The sequence below is a fragment of the Euphorbia lathyris genome, chromosome 5 (genome assembly GCF_963576675.1).
Source record: "Euphorbia lathyris chromosome 5, ddEupLath1.1, whole genome shotgun sequence".
In the NCBI taxonomy this organism is placed as follows: Eukaryota; Viridiplantae; Streptophyta; class Magnoliopsida; order Malpighiales; family Euphorbiaceae; genus Euphorbia; species Euphorbia lathyris.
The window spans coordinates 87,440,821-87,461,462 of NC_088914.1; the positions used below are offsets into that span (position 1 = coordinate 87,440,821).

Below are 20,642 nucleotides of genomic sequence, written 5' to 3' on the forward strand. Positions count from 1 at the left end.
GAGAGGAAGAAGAAAAGGAAGGACGCACGCAGGAAAGAAGAAGAGAAGAGAAAAGAAAAAGAAAAAAATAAAAAAAATCATTTTTCCAACCCTACCCATGTGCCACATCAGCAAATTAACGGTGTTAAGCCCATTTCCGTTTTTCGGATAACGGCGCAAACCACAGTCTTTTTTTTTGTAATAACAAACCACAAGAGTTTTTTTGAAACAACATCAAACCACAGGGGTTTTTTTTGGAATTTACCCAAATTTTAATTTATTTTTATTCTATTTTTATATTATAATTGAGTAGCCGATAATAATTATTGATTATTTACTCAAATTTTAATCTACAAATCATTTTAAAATCAGCAAGAATATTAAAGTATTCAAATTTTGACACATTGCTAAATTCAATACATGCATAATTTAAATCGATCATCAAAACGAACATAATACAAGTGTAAAATCTAAAATTAAAAAAATAACCTAAATTAAGTATCGTATTGGTGTCACTCGCAGGAATAAGCATTCATCTTCTGGTTTTTTTTTTATGAAATCAATATCAAGTATAATGTCACAAACTTATTTAAGTGTTAAAAATAACTTGAACAATATAAATAAGTAGTCATACATCAGAACCAGGCCAGATTTAGGGGGGATTGAGCATTAGTGGTCATCAAGAAACGCGAAATTTTTTCATGAAAACTGTGTACAAGACTTTGATTATTTTTTTTTTTTTTAAAGCACCAAAAAAAATATCGGTTACCCTTGTAAATTGAATTTAGCTTCTGGATTTGTTAAATTGAATATTTTATTTTTCCATATTAGACTAAAAGAACCGTCTTATTTCATTCTCAAAAGGTCAGAATTTTCAGATATAGAAAATACTCTATGAAATGTGAACTATAACTATAACTCCAAGGATATATTCAAGGTCAGTCCTGACATTTTATGGACCCCTAGACGAAATAAGAAATAAGAAGCCATTAATAAAAAAAGACATTATACTTAAAAATTTTAAATAGAAAATTGGACTCATTTTTAGGTTGAAGTCTCAATGAATAATATAACTATGTTTATAATAATAATAAAAATCACTATATATATATATATATGAAAAGTTGGATACTTTGGCTCTGGACGGCCGCACCTTTAGCCTATGCCCAGAGCCGACCCTATATATAAAACTTTTAGAGGTCCTACATGATATATAAAATTGGTACACATAGCGATTCTAGTATTTTAGAGGGTAAGCTTTATGCTCGTTTTTTTATAAATATAAATTTAATAAATATGACTTAATTAATTTTTGATTGGATGAAGAAAAGTCTAATAAAAATAAAACTTTTGACGTACTTTGCAAAAAATGAAGTAGTTAACAATTAGGGTTAAGGTGTAAAAATACCCCTAACGTTTTGGTCCAGGAGCAATTTTACCCCTAACGTCTAAAATGGTGCAATTTTACCTCTAACGTTGCAAGTCAAGAGCAATTTTACCCCTAACGTTAATAAATTGGGTCAATTTGAGAAATAATTCATCAAACTGTCTCTCGGTCATGAATCTTGTTATCTACACTTCATACGTGTGTCATTTTATCATTAACAAATCACAAACATTGGTTGGGATGTGAAAAAAATAAAAAAAATATATTGTCTTTTTGTACGGATAAGACAAAAAAAATTAAAAAAATCTACCGAATTTATAAATATTAATCTCAAATTCTATTATTAAAGTATATAAAACATGAAATCCTTTTTTTAGAACAAATTATTATGCAATTGGTGCAAAATAATGAACAAAAATATATGTGTTTTATAATAGTGTCTGAAATTGACCAAATTTATCAACGTTAGGGGCAAAATTACACCATTTTAGACGTTAAGGGTAAAATTGCTCATGGCTCAAAACGTTAAGGGTATTTTTGCACCTTAACCCTAACAATTATATTATCATGAGATTAAATTAAATTTAGCCTTGTGATTATTCGAGAATAACAAATTTAGCCCTTGTGTAGTACAATATTAAACCTAACGTTTATCAGAAATTGTAAATTCAAGCCGCATTAACGAAAGATGAGTTTGTTTTCATGTGCAGTTTCATGTTTTGTCTTTCCTTCAATCTTCAGGATTCTAACCACTCAATAAGACTCGGAATTGCACATCTTCGATTAATTAATGAGGAAACTCATCTTCCGTTAATTACTTTCTATTGATGATATTTGAAATTGTGTTGTCTAGTAAAAGCCTTAAAATTGTATTATTTTGTATGGAGAGGCTAAATCCGCCCTCCTCCAATAACTATAGGACTAATTTTGTAACTTATCCCTATTAATATTTAGAGACAAGTTGTGAAATAAATTTTGGAGGTTCTCCTAATATACTATTGTTGTTAAAAGACAGTAATTGAATAAAATAATAAGTGACAATGTATTTTATTATTGTTGACTTTCAATTCTATGTTAAAAGGTTGTAGTGTTGTATATATATATATATAATTACTATTAGATTCAGATAAAAGATAAAAGATAATCATTATTTTTTAGTATAATTTTTAATAATCGAGGTTTTAATAATTCTTGTATTAATTGAAATGGATTTTAAATATAAAAAGAAAATGAATCAAAGGCATTCTAAATAGGAGGCTCCGAGGGCCCTAAAAGAAGAGGCCTTAGGCGATTTCTAGAGCCTTTCCTAAACTTACAAACTTTAGAGGTAAATTTAGAGAAAATTATACAGAAATTCATTTTTTAAAAACTATTTACAATTATGTCAAGTCATAATTTTAGATTATATCAAACTAGTAAAATAAGTACTTTTAATATATTTTAAGGATTAGAATTTATAAATTAAAAGTTTAGAATATACTTTCTAGGGTTTATGATGTATGAATTGGAGTTTAGATATAAAATCACAATATATAGAAAATAATGACATATTAAGAATTAAGTTTGGTGATATGACTTAGTTGTAATTTTGTACTTAATTATGATAAGACCCGTAAATTTATACCTTTTTTACTCGCCAGCCAACATTAGGCAATTATGTACATTATCAATAATAATTATAGTTCAATTTAGTTCATCCTCACTGGTTTAATTATGGGTAAATAACTTATTAGTCTCCTTATTTTTATTTAACACAATATATAGTCTCTTATTTTGAGAAATATATTATAAGATCCATATCTTTTATCAATATTAACCATTTGGTCTTTCTGTCCATTTTTTTAGATTTTTAACTGTTATATATGGCATAAACATACAAACTGAAAATAACAGAGTAACGTGACCATTTTATATCTATTATAGCTATTTTGAAAACTAAGATATGCTCGGTTAAAATTTTTAAAAAACTAGACAGAAGGATCAAATAATTAATAGGCTTAATTTCAAATAAATACTCTCTCGTTCCATATCTTTTACAGATTGGCATCTGTGGTTGGTATATTTTTCTAAATTTGACCGATAACGATCTCAAAATAAAAATTTACAAGAATTAAAGTTGTTTAGTATCATATTTACTATGAAACCACATTTTTTATTTTTCAAAATAATCATTCTTTGAGTTTTCTCTCTCTAAATATCAATGTTCCCTCTCATAAACAAGAACACTTAAATGATCTCAAATCTAAAAAGTTGAAGAATTAAAGTTGCTTAAAATATCATTTCATTCTTGAAAATTTTCATTTTGAGGTTGTTATCGGCCAAATTTAGAAAAATAATTTTTTTTATTAATTATAAGTACCGATTTGCAAAAAAATGTGAAACCACAAGGTTTTATTTGAAATTACCCTAATTAATATTGATAAAAATATGGACCTTATAATGTGTTTTTTCGAAATAGAAGAAGTAAACGGTGTGTTAGGAAAAAAAGACAGAGATATTATTTACCCTTTAATTATTAGTTCCTTCTCCAAAATTGAATCTTCAATCAAAATATTAATCCTGTTTTGGGGATACCATGCAGGTTGGGATGGACGTTGTTTTAAGAGATAATGATGGAAGGTTTGTTGCAGCAAGAACCGCAATTATGGTTGGATTACCGTCGGTGCAAGAGTGTGAGGCGTTGGCACTTCTTTCGGCATCGAAATGGGTGACGGGAGAGGGTTTTAGCCAGGTGGTTTTTTGTTGGAGATTTTGGTAAAATGGCTCTTTAGCCTTTACTTGTCTTTTGTGAATTTAAGTATCCCACATGGGAAACTTTTGAGATAGTTGAAGAGTTTATATTGGGTTGGGCCTAAGGAGTTATTAAATTGTGTTTAGTGGGTTTTACAAAATAAACCACATGCGCGCGCGCTCGTTCGTTCGTTCGCGCGATGCCTGCCCGTCCCGACTGGACTAGGCCCGATTTTTATTTGGCCATTAAATATTTTAAACCTTTTTTACTATTTCTTAACAAGTTAAAATTCTATCTTCACTATCCCTGATTTTACTCAACCATTACGTTTTTCTCTCCTAAATCATTGTCCACTACAACGTTCGTTTTACACAAAATAAAACCAAACTCTACAGAGTTCAGATACACAGAAAACTTTCCGATTACAATTTTCATCTCGATTACACTTTCTTCTCTGGGCAATTAATTATTTTGCTGCTCCAAAGCTTCGCCCTACAGTGCACTAGTGCGTCGCTCGCTGTGTTAACCTTGGTTGTCGATCGGACTTCCAGATTGCACCAGAGTCTGCCGTAATCGTTTTCAACTCAGTGGTTCTGTCCACGACACAGCTTTTTCATTCCGATAAGTTATTTTGATTCCTTCTTTTGTACTTACATTTTTAAGTTGGATGCAAAATATGTGGTCAATGCTATTAATTCCAAAGCTGACGATGTATCGGAGTTTGGTTCGTTAGTATCATGTTGTCGCTCTGTTTGTTTTGCAAGGCAACAAGCGAACGGGGTGGCTCACTTTTTAGCGAAGTCATCTCGTTCTTATTCTTGTCACATGTTTTTTTGATGTTGTTCCGTCTTTCTTGCAATCTGTACTTAACATTGATTGTCCGGTAAAAGCTTATTAAATGCATTCTTTTCGAGAGAAAAAAACTCCTAATTTAACACTGGCGAAAATCTCATCCTTAGAGGAAAAAAAAATTCTAGCTCTACACTTTCTTTGGAATCTAATTAGAATTTCACACCAACAATTCTACATTGCAATTTAACTTCATCGTGAATTGCTGCTGTGTATCCCACATCGGTTAAAGGCAAACACACTCTCTAATTTATGTTGTATAAATATACAACTAACTCTGTGTAATTAAAAATAGGGATTGCTCTAGCTTTATCTCAATGGGACTGCTGACTTGAATCTTGGAAAAATGTTATACGGTTAAATTACCTCAGCAACTAAGGACTAACCAAGGATTTAAGTTGGTAACGCGATTCTCACTTTGTTGAAATAGCTGTTGAGCTCATCCTTACCATGATACTAAATCATTTTAATTTTTTAATTTGAAGTAATTTTTTTTGGTAGAAAAGGTAGAAAGGTCCAACTCAGAGTGCCCTTCCAACGCAAGACGCTCAGAGTGCCCTTCCAACGCAAGACGGTCCGCGACGCGGTTCTGCTCCTTATAAATATGAGAAAACTTAATAGATTCGAAGGAGGACTCAATCCTTATAATGCCTTTAATAAGATTCGAGCTATTCCGACAGACAGATTTAATTTGAAGTAATTAACGTTTAGTTTTATATTGTAAATTAAATAATTTTTATTTTCGGGCCAGACCAGTATTTAGTTTTATATTGTCAAATTAAACCGTTGTTGTTTTTAACAATGTTATTATATGCTCGTTCTTGTTTTTAACAATATTATCACATGTTTAAACTATACCGGACCGGTGAAGAGTCTATTACTCAATCGGTTATAATTTTTTATTTGAAATATATCAATTATAAAATTTGGTTTCATTAAAACAATCAGTCTTAAAGAAAATCATCTATCAAATAGTCGATTTTGATTAAAATTATTCCAGTAATTTCGTCCCAGCTTTGCACCTTCTAAAAAGCCTTAATTGAAAGACTAACAAAATTTAACTGTTTTGGCGGGACCAGCTCACAAGCTCGAGTGGATTTCCACCGCGTAAAAGCCACATTACTGAGCAAAAACCTTGATTGCTAAGGCTGCCTATTGAACCATTTAGCATTTCCAAGGTCTAAATCAGCAGCTTATACACAGGTCGAGCAAGGAGCCAGTCCCTAATATAATTAATAAGGCAACTGTGCTCCTTTATATAAACATCAAGTAAACAATCTGGTCTTCCGTTTCCGATGTGGGATAAAACGTAAACATATTATCATTTGTTGATTGGACTATTTTACCTGAAATTGAACGGATGGTATTTAATCTCTTATGCAGCAAGTCGACAAAAGAAGAGATTTTGCATCAAACATCATCTAGAAAATGCAACAAATCAACAAATCCAATTCTTATATATGTGAATTAAATAACTAATAAAAAATTTAGTGAACAAGAATCGTTGCAGGGATGAGGAGGTTCCCACGAAGACAGGGATGAGAAATAAATTTTATATATTTTGTTTTTAGGATGAAACGAGGAATCCCTATTAGGTCGGGGTTCCCGTTTACAACCCTAAATACGAAAAGTTCACTTATTAACATGTTATGAATATCCATAGAACGATTATACAAGACAGGAAATGAAGATCAATAAGATAACTAAAAGTCAAATATGCTCAAAACGACCTAAAAAAACATACCGCTAATGGAAAAAAATTAGTCAACCAATAAGGAGATGGAGAACTTGAAGAAGGGAAATTCTACTGTGGGATAGGATCAGTAGTAGTCCTTCCATTCAAATAATGTAATATTATCGTAATTTCTGATATGACATCATCTGAATGGAAGGATCACTAGTGGTCCCAGTCTTATGGGTGTGTTATTTGATGGGAAATGATAATTTATATAACGTTGAACACATCGTTTTGGACAGGTGTCTGAAAAGACGTTGATATCTTTGGTTAGAAGCATAAGGTTGAAGGATAAAATAGTCAATTCCAAGATTGGAATAGTTAAAGACAGAACAATATATTATTAAAATATGATGACTAAACTGTTGAAAGGACGTTCTATTTATGACAATGTCTTGATTACTTTCAAAGGCATTCATAGTATAAAATAGAATGCGTTGAAAAAAAAAATTGAATTGATTCTTTTAATAGGTGATTTTGAAAATGATAAATTGAATTGATTCTGAAAAAAATAGAAATGAATTAATAAGCTTTGCTTAAAGACCCGCAATCTGAGCATATTATGAATGCTCCTGTTTTATCGTTATTTCAACCCGATTAAACACACGATTGAGATTAGGTAATGGTTCTATCATGAGTATTTGTGAACAAATTGCAGAATAATTTGTATTCAAACCTCTCAGAAAAGTAATAACTTGATCCGAGTCCCGATAAGCCTTAAAACTAGCTATTGCACCACAATTACAAGCAGGTTTACAAGAGCACTTAGGTAAAAGTCTGTAATTAAGCAGTTCATCCCATAGGATCTTCATCTGAGTAAAATAGTCAGTAATATTGAGATTACCTTACGTAAGAAACTGGATCTCTCTGACCAAAAAAAAAAGAAACTGGATCTCTCTTTGCAGCTCTAAAATGCGCACGTTATCTCCCTGAGAGAATCGATCCTTGAGATCTTGCCATACTGCCTCTGCATTATCAATCCAGATAACGCTTTGCCAGATTTGTGCTGAGACGCTATGCATTATCGAGGATAACACCATTGTATTACAGCGTTCCCAGTTGTCGAACAATGTTTCCCCTTGAGTGAGAGGTTTAATGGTTCCATTAACGAAACCATACTCATTTTTAGCGATTAATGCCATCCTCATGACCATTGATGATAATTTGGTCCAGTCAAGATGGAATTGACAAAAACTAACGATGGATTTTCGTTTGCAGGTAAGAAATAAGGGCTGGAAGGAGTAATCGGTGTTGCTGCCATTTTGTTTTGGAGATCTTGAAAGATAACTGTGAATGAAAAAAACTTTGCAGATGAAAGAAAAACCGAAAAAGGAGTTGTATCACTCAGATTTGTGCGGAAAAGCTTAAAGGAAAAGCTCTGATACCATCATAAAGCTGTGATAAAATCATCTTTTCAGTATATTGAATATCAAGTCATGCTTTACATCATGTACATTCTTCTATTTATATACACAGTAAAAAGGAACAAAAGAATAACAGTATTCCTATTTCTAACTTTACATGTGTATGGTTTGTATAATTAGCAAAGATTATGTGCACCCTTAGATTAATCAGACCATCCTTCTTCTTTAATCACCAGGATTGATGACGTGTCTTGATCTCCTTCTTTCTCTTTTATTTCTTTTTCATTTCTGGGTTCATTGGAGATTTTGTGTGGTGTAACTTCCACTCGGCACCGCCATATCACTAAGGCCGACTTTCATCCTGCTCAACGGGTGCCAATCTGATAATTTGAAAGTAGAAAATAATTTGAATCCGGTAATTTATATTTCAGTTTCATTTAACTATGATGAGATCGGTTCTATAATTTGAAATGCTCGACGGATGCCAATCCGCTAATTTGAAAATAGAAAATAATTTGAATCAAGTAATTTATATTTTTCAGTTTCAATTAACTAGGATGATATCAGTTCGATCAAATTCAATAATTTGAAATACTCAACGGGTGCCAATCCAATAATTTGAAAATAGAAAATAATTTGAAACTAGGGAATTATATTTTTCAGCTTCAATTAACTAGGATGAGATCAGTTCGATCAAATTCAATAATTTGAAACTAGACCAATAATTCAAAATGCTCGACGTGTGTCAATCCGATAATTTGAAACCGGTAATATATTTTTCAGTTTCAATTAACTAGGGTTGATAATTATATTTTTCAGTTTCAATTAACTAGGGTGAGGTCAGTTCAATAGATCGATAATTTGAAAATCTCCAAATGGATACAATTTAGCTAGATATGGAAAAGTTAACAGTTCAATACTGATCATATTTCAGTAATTTTGTCATCTCAACCCTTATTTATATCATACCTTAATTATTAACTTCCATGGGTTTTTTTGGATAAAAAAAAGAAAGGAAACAACAACAAAAAAAACGAAAAGAAACTAAGACGGAACCACCCTAAAAAAACCAGCTCCCACGAGATCATCCAGCAACAGCCTTCGAATATCATCCGGCAGGGATAGAAGATTAGTAACACCTGGTTCAAGAGCATGAGCGCTGCTAGCCATAAAATCAGTAACCCGATTTTGCTCCCGAAACACATGCTGAAGACGAAGTTCCCAAGTAGCTGCTTGATACCTTTGAAAAGGTTTCGACCAATACACACAATATTTCTATCCTCATTAATAGCTGCCACTATCTCAACATTATCAAACTTAATCTCAATCCATCGACAATTCAATCTCAATCAATCGACAACCCCTGCTCAAACTTCCATGGTTTGTTTCAATGCATATTGAAATTATATTTTGCTAAAATTTTATAATCCAAATTCAAATAATAACAAAAAATAATTTCTTAAAACCAAACTCGTTTGGCGGGACAAGCTCAAGTGAATTTCCACCGCATAAAAATCAATGTTATGAAAACCAAACGGGACCAGTCGATTCGACCGGTTCAACCACGAATTAGTCAGATCTCCGATCCGGTTGATGCTAATTCTTAGTATGTTCAACAAACCGGACTGAACCACTTGAACCGACCAGGTCAACCGTGAATCGGCTGGGTTGAACGGTTTGGTCCGGTTAACACGTCATACATGTTTAACTTAAAAAAAATATATTATAGGTGGAATTCGTGTTAAAATATTAAATAAAATAAACTTAATTTATAATAAAAATAAAATAAAATAAATTATTAATGAGTGTGTGAATTCATGGACAAACATGTGATGATGGATAGGATGAAAAAAACAAAAAATTCAATAAAGATCATTGACTAATATAGGTGTGCCTATTCTACATCCACGTTTGTGGATTTCAAATTGGTAGAGAAATATAATACTCTATATAAAGAGTAAGCTTTGTGTAATATTTGTGTAGTATGGAGAGAAAGATAGAAAGTTTGTGAGTATTAATTGAGTGCATTATCTTCTCCCATTTTTCATTTTTTAGTTTCTATTTTTTCATGAATTAATAGTCCTCAAAGTTACATATTTTTGTCATCACAAATTATAACCCAATCCTTACCTCATAACAATTCCAGTCCCTCTAATTATTCAACAATTCGAACCTAAGTCTTTAGAGACCACTAAATACATCTTACCACTAAACTAGCTTTCAACTTGTGATTAACAGCAATATATACTTATATATTATATTGATAATTAAAATTAAAATATATATTATTATTTATGATGTCATCCGGTTCAACCACTCCGAACCAACCAGTTGAACCAATTGACCCTTGATCCAGTTGTCAATCCGGTTCGACATCCGGTCCGGTTTTTAAAACATTGATAAAAATCACATTACAAAGCAAAACCCACGGTTGCGAAGGTTAACTATTAACCGTTTAGTATTTCCATGGACCAATTCAACAGCTTATACACAGGTCGAGTAGGAGTCATTATACAATAAGTATGAAAATTGTGCTCATTTATATAAACATCAAGTAAACGACCTGGCTCTCTTTACCGATGTGGGATAATGTGAACATATTACAATTTGTTATTTGGACTATTTTACATGAAATTGAAGCGATGGAATTTATTCTCTTATGCAGCAAATCTGCAAATGAAGATATTTGCAGCAAACTTGATTTACAAAATGCAACAAGTCTACAAATCCAATTCTTAAAATAGGTGAATTTAATGAGAAAAATTAGGAACAGTGGATCCATGGGAAGGGATAAGGATTAAATCCCCAGTTTTATTTTTGGGATGGAAACAAGGAATCCCTATTTGGTCGGAACTATTTCTCGTCCCATTCCACCCCGTTTACAACCCAAAAGGCGAGGTATGCAAGGCCACGCCTAAAAGATCACCTTTAACAGGTTATGAATACCCATAGAACGTTTAGCCAGTAAATGAAAATCAACAAGATAACTGAAAGCCAAATATGCTCTCTGAGCCAGCACAAACATAAACCATGGTTTTCGATAAAGTTACTCCAAAAACCTTGGAATTTGAGGCCTGCTTACATCACATAATCCCTTAAGAATTTGAGGTCCGTCTCTTTCCCATCTCCTGAATAAAAGGGATCCAAAAGATTCCATAAATAAGTTTCCCATTTGAAATGGGATTTTTGTTTATTTGGACATCAATGTTAGATTAATGAAGTTTAAGAATCATAAAGTAAATAACGCTATAATTCAGAGTCCTTTACCGTTGAAATGGCGGAAATTAGGAGGGAAATGATGGTTGCCAGTGAAGTGTTTGTCCAGCAGACATTGGAATGATATCTCCAAATGAGAATGAGAAAGAGTCAGGCACCTTCCAGGGAGTCTTGGTTAGTTTGATCTTTGATGTGTTTCTTGGAAGTCCATAGAAGTCTGGTCCGTTGAAGCTTGTAAATGCCTCTAGCTTATCAAGTGCACCAGCCTATAAATTAATACACAACAATATTGAATCAAGTTCAATGGAATTGAAGGGAGCTATTTGAGGGAAAAACATACTGAGCTTCAATCTTTTCCCACATTGGTGGGAGATAAACCTACTCTCTAATTGATGCTGTATAAATTAACAACTACTTCGTTCATAACAAGTATGGGGATTGCTCCGGCTTGGCCTTTGTGGGGGCTGCTGACTTGGACCTTGGAAAAATGCTATACCGTAAAATTAACCTCAGCAACCAAGGAGTAAATCCTTGGAAAAATGCTATGCGGTTAAATACCCTAAGCAACCAAGGTTTAGTTTGGTAACGCGGCTCTTACTCGGTTGAAATATACTCGAGCTGTTGAGCTTCCCCTCCAAATTAGTGTAATTTTTTCTAGTTTACAAAATTTGTAATGCAGCTTTAATCGAAAGAACACTCTATGTAAAATTACCTCTTCAAAAACCTTGGCATAAAGTGAAAGGGCAACTGGAGCATTGTAAATTCCAGCACATCCACAAACACATTCTTTTCTCATCCTTTCATGAGGAGCACTATCAGTCCCAAGGAAAAACCTTCTGTTGCCACTGGTCACAGCTAAAGCAATTGCTTCTCCTACACGAGACATAATGTTAAACGTAACATGATAAGTGCAGCATTTTATATTTTTTATAGGAAAAAAAACATCTTCAAACCCCTGATATTTTCAATGTTATTGATTGAACCTCTAATCTTTCAATTTGACACACAGAGCCCTCAATCAATCAAATTATAAATTGGTGGATGGAAAAATCATTACCAGCAGGCTGTTGGCGCCAACATTATTAAACCCATGTTTGTCAAATTAGTTAGCTGTGAACACTAACTAGTTCAGTTAAAAAACCGTTACTCTTTTCATCTGCGTTTGAAATTATATATTTTACAATTCCAAATAAGATTTTTACAATTTTGTTATAACAACATTAAAAAAAAAAAAAAAGGGCGGCCCGGTCGCATTACGCGTCCCCGCTGAACGAGGGTCCGGGGAGGGGTCCCACCACAAGGGTGTATTGGGGGCAAGCCTTCCCTTGCCAATTTAATTGGCAAGAGGCCGCTCCTAAGACTCGAACCCGTGACCTCTGGTCACACGACAACAACGTTTTACCGTTAAAAGTGCAATTTCTGAATGCAGGTGAAATGAATAACGTTCCGATACCCGAGATTTATATTCAAAGCCGACTTTTCTGATTATTGGGGACTTAATGTGCAATTATAAATGATCAAAGGCTCAATATGATCAATTGAAAAATCAAGGGCTTAATCAACAAAAATCGAAAAGATCAGCAATTTCAAAATGTTTTTTTATTATTATTTTTGTATTAATCTAACTACATGTTGTACATATATCAAACAAATAAATAACTTTCTATGACAAAAGCATTCAAATGTTTGGTGTTTCTGTGCTATATGTTAAATCAGCCTACTCATGTATTATATACTTTTGTGACAATAATGGGTTACATTTAAAATAATGCGACTAGCCAGGACATTTAGCATTTGAAACTCTTCCTAAAAGATGGGTATGGCACGTACTGTGGGTTTCTCTCTTGAGTACAGGAAGGCAATAATTATGAGGTTGCAATCCTCCTTGGAATAGAGCATTTCTATTCAGAAGAAGATGCTGAGGAGTGACCGTTGCCGCCACAAAAGCTACAAGATTGGATAAAAGTTAGATGTACATTCATTGATAAATAACAGGGGAAAGTACAAAAACATATCTCATGGTTTCAGGCATTTGCAAAAGCGTTCAAATGGTTTAGAAGTTTGCAAACACGAACCTAAAGTTTCCCCATTGGCAAAGACAGACTCTTCATCAAAACCATCACTAACAAATAAGAATTTTAGTCATTTTATTATTATTTTTCTTCTTTAAAATGTTATTTTTTGTTAGGATGGGTACATATGTGATGGAAAAAACTGCTAAAGTTTTGCTTTGAATGTTTGCTACGTAGGCCAATTTTAGACAATTATAGTGAGAAGTTAATCTTTGCAAATGAAAGAACCCTCAGACCTGTATTTGCAAACTTTTAACAGTACAAACGTCTTGGCAGATGTGTGAAACCACAAGAAATAATTTTGTACTTCACGCTAAATAATGTGGAACCAACACCAAAATGATACATGGGGCACCAATTACAGACTTACTCAATGGAACTAACTAAACATACCTTCATCACAAGATTCAACAAACCTAGCAGCATCCATTGTAGTAATATGCTCCATTACAACCTTCAGTCGTGGAAGCCTTTGGATCAATGGACGTAGAATAGTGTCAATGAAAACCTTTTCACGATCGAATACATCAACATTAGGATCTGTGACCTCTCCATGAACCTATAGAACGAGTTATGCACCCATAAGAAAGTCAATTCGAATTATGCATAGTTGTTAAATGTGTGCCTGAGGCAGGCCTAAGGCTCCAGGTGCCTAAGGCACTAGGCCAAGTGCCTTAGCAGCCTCAAAGATGGGCAAGGCGTGCCTAGCCGAATTTATAAGAGACATGCCATGGGGCACCTAAATGTTACATGTGTTTTTTTAGAGTTTTAATATCCACCATTGGAATAGACACATCTGATCTCCAAAATAAACAACTAAAAAGGAAAGAAAGACTTTGAAGACACACAAATAAACAACGGGGGAAAAAGAGAGAGAAAAGCAGATAATGGAAAAAACATGTGCCTTTAATAACTATGCCTTTAAGAGTGCACATAAAAGTAAACACATTAAAACTACACCAGTGAGAAGCCAAGAATCATTTCAAGCTTTTTCCTCTGCTTCTATTACCCTAGAATGTTTCTGACAAGAACATTTCATCTCCATCACCATATCCACCGCCACTTCATTGTCTCGACCATTTCTTTCAAAAAAAAAAATATAATCATCTTCTATATTCATCTAAAGTAAGAGTCTATATACATAATATTGTTCCATTTTCTAAAATATCAACATGTATAACCCAAACAATATGGAGTTATATCTGCAAAAAAGTGATAAATGCATACCTACTCTCATTACAATGCTAAACAAAAACTTGAATCAAGTAGTCAACAACCTTTTTAATTTTTTTGCATCAGCAAAAACAGTGTAAAGAAACTAAATACGGTAAAATTACCAGCAGAGGCATACTTTGTTCAACCATCTCCTCAAGCACAGGAAGACATTTCCCCAAAAGATCAGTAACACCATCTTGAGAATTTGTTGTAGCACCAGCTGGATACAACTTCACTGCAAAAACTACTCCGCTCCTTCCTGTTAATCAGTATTTAAAATTAAATGATTAACTCAAAATACTCAGTTGGATGAAATAGAAGGAATCTACCATATAAATTGTATGTAAGTTTAATTTTCATGATAAAAAAAACAAATAGCAAGCACTAGTCTGTCAAAGAAACCGAACTTATCAGATTCCATATTAGAAACTAAACGTACTTGCAAGCTTGATCTCCTCTGGACTTGTTGTATCAGTCAAGTAAAGTGTCATAAGTGGAGTAAAATTGCTATCAGATGGCAATGCTTTCAATATAGATTCACGGTAAGCTACAGCAGCCGCAGTGGTTGTAATAGGAGGTCTCAAATTCGGCATCACAATTGCCCTTCTAAAGTGACTAGCACTATAAACGAAAAACCCATTAGAAGATGAACTAGACAAAATCACATGAACCAACATACTCCAAATATGAACCTGTGAGGCACAACAGCTTGCAGAAGTTCACCATCTCGAAGGTGAAGATGCCAATCATCCGGTTGTGTAAGAGTGAGTTCCATCTTCGATGCTTTGCACTCCAATTTTCTAGACCTTCCAATATTTGGGTATGGAAATTTCAATGTCTACAAAATCAAAGATATCACTGGAGTAAAATTTTAAAATGTGAGTCAGAAATATACAATTTAATAGAAAGAAAAAGGAAAACCAATGCCGGAAAAGAGATTGACACTTACTTTACAAGGTAGAACACAAGTGCTTATCATTTTGAGTCAGTTAAGCTCTTGTTTGGTCAATAACTCCAACAGGTGGCGGGCGCTCTTGTTTGGTCAATAACTGGCGGACGTTTGTTATCTTTTAGGGAAGAAGAGATTAATAAATGGATTAGAGATCAGAGCATTGAACAATGAATTATTATGGAACTTCTATAAACATGGCGCAGTCAAGCTAACAATTTGCTAGTCGATCAAAAACCAAAAGAATCTCACAAATCTCAATAGATGGAAATTGCTTGTCTGATCCGTACAAAAAACCTTAAGAAGAAAAGCTAATATTCTTTTTCTGCATTTGTCTACTATCATAGCATACATTTGATAGGAGAAGTAAAAAACAAGAAACAGCAAACATGTGTTCTGGAAATACAACACTAAACAATCTATAGTTCTATAGTTGTATAAACTTGGATTATAGAACTACTTCTAAAATATATATATAGAAATCAGTTCATCTGAGAGTTTTGTGGTATCATATGAAAGCAGCTGTGATGAACATCTTACTCCAGAGGGTAATGTAGTTTGAAATGTTAACATTCAATAAAACAGCATAATCATTTGGCTTGTAATATTAAAACAGCTTCTCATAACAAATAATGGATATATAAATAAATCAATGGAGAAAGAACCAAAAAGTAGGGAATAACAGACCAAAAAGGTTAATTCTTTCAGCTGAATGACTCAATTGACTCTTCTTACTAAATTTAATGGTTTATGATGGTGGTGGAGCTATCATGAATAGGATTCAGGACCTTGGGCCTGCATTTAGAGAAATTAAACTTTCGGACGAGAATTCTCTCTGTGTAAGGATTCAGCGATGAAGAAAGTGAAAAAGAATGAAGAAGAAAACATCAATTCTGCAATTTTGTGAAGTAGAAGGGAGAGAGTTTATGCTAGACAACTGTAGAGGTAAAATTGGAAAGTAGTATTTTATTGTTGATACAAACAACAGCTGATTCCTTATAAAACACTAATCAACAGCTCTTTTTTTCTTTCTAACCAAACAGGTTCATATCTCTAGGATTGAAACAGCAAACAGTAGATAGGAAAACAGGAAACAAACACCCACGCATAGTTGATTGTTGTTAGAATCGTACGAGTCACGAGTCGATTCGTACGATTCGTACGATTCGATTCGATTCATGAAGAATTCGAGTCGTATCTATGGTACGACTCGGAAGCTTCATGAATCGGCGGAGTCACTACCGATTCGGCCGATTCATCGAGTCACCGAGTCACCCGAGTCGGTCAATTCAGGCCACCATTTAAAAAAAAATCAATTTTTAACAACTAAAAAATGTACAGCAGAAGAAGATGACTATTCACTTTACAAAAACAAAACAAAAAAACGTACACATGAAATACAAATAGTTTCAATTAGATGACTCTTCACTCTACAAATTCCTACACCTTCCCTCTTCTTTTCTATTTATTTATTATTATCTTCTTCTACTCTTTATTCTTTCTATTTTCCATGTTCTGCCTGTCTCTACTTTCTTTTATAACTTGATATAATTTCTATTTAGATATTAAATTGCATTTTTGGACTAATATTTAAAGTTAAATATGATTAATATTTTATTTTTTATAGCATTTTTGAATTTGATCCGAATCTTACGATTCGATTCGATTCACGAGTCCCGATTCGTAAAATGAGATTTCGGGTCACGAGTCGAATCTCGATTTAACAACTACACGTAATAAAAAAAAAAAAAAAATCTCCATCTAATATATGCAATGCAAATTAACTTTACAATGCGAATTAACTTTACAGATCAATACTATCAAGAAAGGAACTATATAAACTGAAATCAGATGATTTTGATCCACTATTGAAGAAGGTAAGATGTCAAATACAAGTCATTCTCTAATAATCTAATAAAAAATAGAAAGATAAAGTTAGTAAAAGCATATTTCATTTTGATGATCACTTTATTGAGCTGTACAAGAGTAGGCTTCTCTTTTGTACTCCTTATTCCTGGTAATTGAATTCAATCATGCATCAATTATATCCAGAAATGAACAAATGGAAGTTTCTTCATAATTTTGGTTTTTGTTTTTTGATAAGCACTAAAATAGGCTACCCTCAAAAATATATGGCTTGATTAGTAATTAGTTTTATTTCTTAAAATTTTGAATTTCTAACAAAGTAAAAATCATTTTGAGTAGATGTTTTTGAGTTTCAATAAGTTGTATGAGGTTTACCCCGATTACTATAACTTGGCTTTGAAGTGAACATGCAGAGTTTGAGCCAACAGTCAACCGCTCTAATCTTCTATTAACTAATTGAAGTTTGTTTCTCATAACCTTTCTTTTTCTTTTACCTAGAGGAAAGTATGCCTCACTTAATTTTGATCTCTGGTAGTATAGTTTTTCAGGTTTTGCTTCTTTAATTCAGGTGGTTTTTAAAATCTCCCAGATTCTATCAGATCTGGCAGGATCAGAGGTTGCAAAGCTGCTTTCAAGCAGTTGCAAAGCTGCTTTCAAGCAGCTGTAATGACACTCGCTGAAGTTGAAAATGGAGCAAGTATAGGCAGACATCCAATTTCCCTCGTCTGACTTCTAAACCAGGTATTCATTCCCTGGACATATTAGTCTGAACCCTTTGCTGCAGCATTCTATTCAATCAATACAATGCCATCCAAAAATTTAAATCTCATTTCTCCAAACGAAAAAGACATATAGATCTAGTTTCCCCAAATTATTCAACACTAAAAAATTTGGCTGCCTATCTTATGTGCTTTATAAGACTATTTAACACAAAGTACATAATATTATTTGGACTCCACTCCACCTGTACTTCACATAGACAACAGTTCTACTACAAACACAGGCTTAAAGCATTATTCGGCCCCTGAAGTATAAAAAATGTTGGTGTTTCCATCCTGGCCTATGAACAAACAAAGGGATGTGAAAAACTTAACAAGAGGACCGTGCATTTGCAAAATGGAAATACAGGTTCAGTTTGATCATTATGTGCAAAGACATTGAAAACAGTAGCTTGACATCTTCATCTTCTTTGAGGACATCGATTTTGTTTGTGTTTGAAGACACAGTGGTAGAGAAGTCCAAGAAAAGGCAGATTGGGTTTGACATGATAATAACGGAATTGGTGAAATGATTAAAGTAAATCAATGTCTTATATTAATGCATAAACTTCAACAAAACTTGAAAAATCAAATAGAAACTAAAGCAATTACAAACAAAAGTTCAAAACCAAAAACAGGAACACCAATTAAGAAAAAAAAGATCTGTAATTACCTTAATGAAATCAATTCCTGAGTTGAGATTTGATTTGATTTCAGTTTTCTTCCTTCGAAATTTTTGTTACGATTGATATACCTGCAATTTGTGAGAAGATTTAAAGGGAGATAGCAAAACCGCTGAACATTGAGCTCAAAGGAGATGGGGAAAAAGAACAGAACCAACTGCGATTTTGTGAGTATAGTGAGGTTCAGTTGATGGCATGTGCAGCACACGCACGCCAAAGGATTTGTGAATTGACGGAGAAACCGCCGCCGGTTAGGGTATTATTGTATACATATAAAAATTAGAATTTAATTAAGGGAAAAGTATAAAAATAAACCTTGTGGTTACGTCCATTTTCGAACAACACCCATGTGGTTTAAAAGTTTGTAAAGTGGTATTATGTACTTCATTCCTTTAGCAAACACATACCAAATTGACTAACGGTGTTAAAAGTCAAAGGAAAAAGAGTTAATTTGGTCCTTATATTTATTTATTTTTATAAATTAATCCCCTTATTATCTGATTATCACAAACAACCCTCAAAATAAAAAATAAAAATCAAATATGTCATCTTCTCCATCTCTTTTTTTTTTCTTAGAGATCAGCAAACAATCTGCATACCAAACTTAAAAATAAACTTGATCATATAAAATCACGATGGATTTACTCCATGAAAAGGCAGATAATAAAACTGTTTGTTTGCAAACTTTCAAATCATACAAACAGAAAGATTTACGAATATACTGCAATCCATCAGCGCAAAGGCGCTCAAGATATAAATCAATGCAATCTGTTAAGAATGGCAGCTTAGAACTCAAAAATTGACCCATTCACTCGTAGATCAAGCGCATATTATATAGATTTGATACATATATGTACAAATCCAATACTTTCAATCACGCAAATCAAGGTGAAAAAAATCAGAGATCGACACATGTAGAATTCAAAATTGTGAATCAATGTCTACGATCAAGACATTAGAAACCATAATCCTGATAGAAACAATCAACAATTGAACAAAGAGAAAGAACACCTGAATTGTAAGCACTGAGCAAGAGATCAGATAGAAATGAAAGGAAACAATAGGAAAGTATCAATTTAAGAAGGAAATGAGAGGATATGAGGATGGAGAAACAGAAGAAAGTTACCTGAAAGAAGAGCCAAGAGCAAATATGAGATCGTAATTGTTTGCTGATCACGTTTATTTTTCTTGTTAATCTTCAAAATGGTTAGGCTATAGAGACAACAAGAGAGTATAAGTGTCATTAAATTGAAAACATGGAAATTCAATTGATTTTAGAGAGAGAAATTAACAAAGATGAGAGAGAAGAGAGGAAATAAGAAAAAAAAAATTAAAGAGAGATGGAGAAGATGGTATATTTGATTTTTATTTTTTATTTTGGGGTTTGTTTGTGATAATTAGATAATAAGGGGGTCAATTTATAAAAATAAATAAATATAAGGATCAAATTAACTATTTTTCCTTTGACTTTTAACACCGTTAGTCAATTTGGTATGTGTTTGCTAACGGAATGAAGTACATGGTACCATTTTGCAAACTTTTAAACCACATGGATGTTGTTCGAAAATGGGTATAACCACAAGGTTTATTTTTATATTTTTCCCTTTAATTAAATTGTAGTTTAGGGTTTAATAAAATTAGTAATATCCTACAAAGGCGGATTTGGAGGAAATCAGAGTTTTGGATCACTTTTATAGGTATTGACTAGTCAAACCTCTAATATTGGTATTCAGTGGCGGAACCAAAGTCTCATATGACTCAAATATTGAACAACAAAAATTTTAATAAAGTTTGTTTTAGGCCCGGTCGCATTACGCGTCCCCGCTGAGCGAGGGTCC

General features: G+C 33.0%; 1 protein-coding gene across 4 annotated transcripts; it reads right to left on the reverse strand.

Moving 5' to 3' along the window:
• Positions 1-10,562: 10,562 nt before the first annotated feature.
• LOC136230964 (dihydroorotase, mitochondrial) lies at positions 10,563-19,033 on the reverse strand. 4 transcript variants are annotated; one of them, XM_066020182.1, is made up of 11 exons: positions 18,963-19,026; positions 18,795-18,875; positions 15,498-15,615; positions 15,241-15,386; positions 14,988-15,169; positions 14,671-14,807; positions 13,727-13,892; positions 13,092-13,208; positions 11,974-12,134; positions 11,313-11,527; positions 10,563-11,173 (listed from the first exon to the last, which is right to left on the reverse strand). In XM_066020182.1, the coding sequence occupies exons 3-10, from the start codon at positions 15,525-15,527 to the stop codon at positions 11,330-11,332; spliced, it is 1,137 nt and encodes a 378-aa protein (XP_065876254.1). In that variant the 5' UTR covers positions 15,528-15,615; positions 18,795-18,875; positions 18,963-19,026; the 3' UTR covers positions 10,563-11,173; positions 11,313-11,329. The 4 variants fall into 4 exon arrangements, with proteins under 4 accessions (XP_065876254.1, XP_065876255.1, XP_065876253.1 ...); XM_066020183.1 differs by having other exon boundaries at positions 18,959-18,977; XM_066020181.1 differs by having other exon boundaries at positions 18,795-19,033.
• Positions 19,034-20,642: the final 1,609 nt, after the last annotated feature.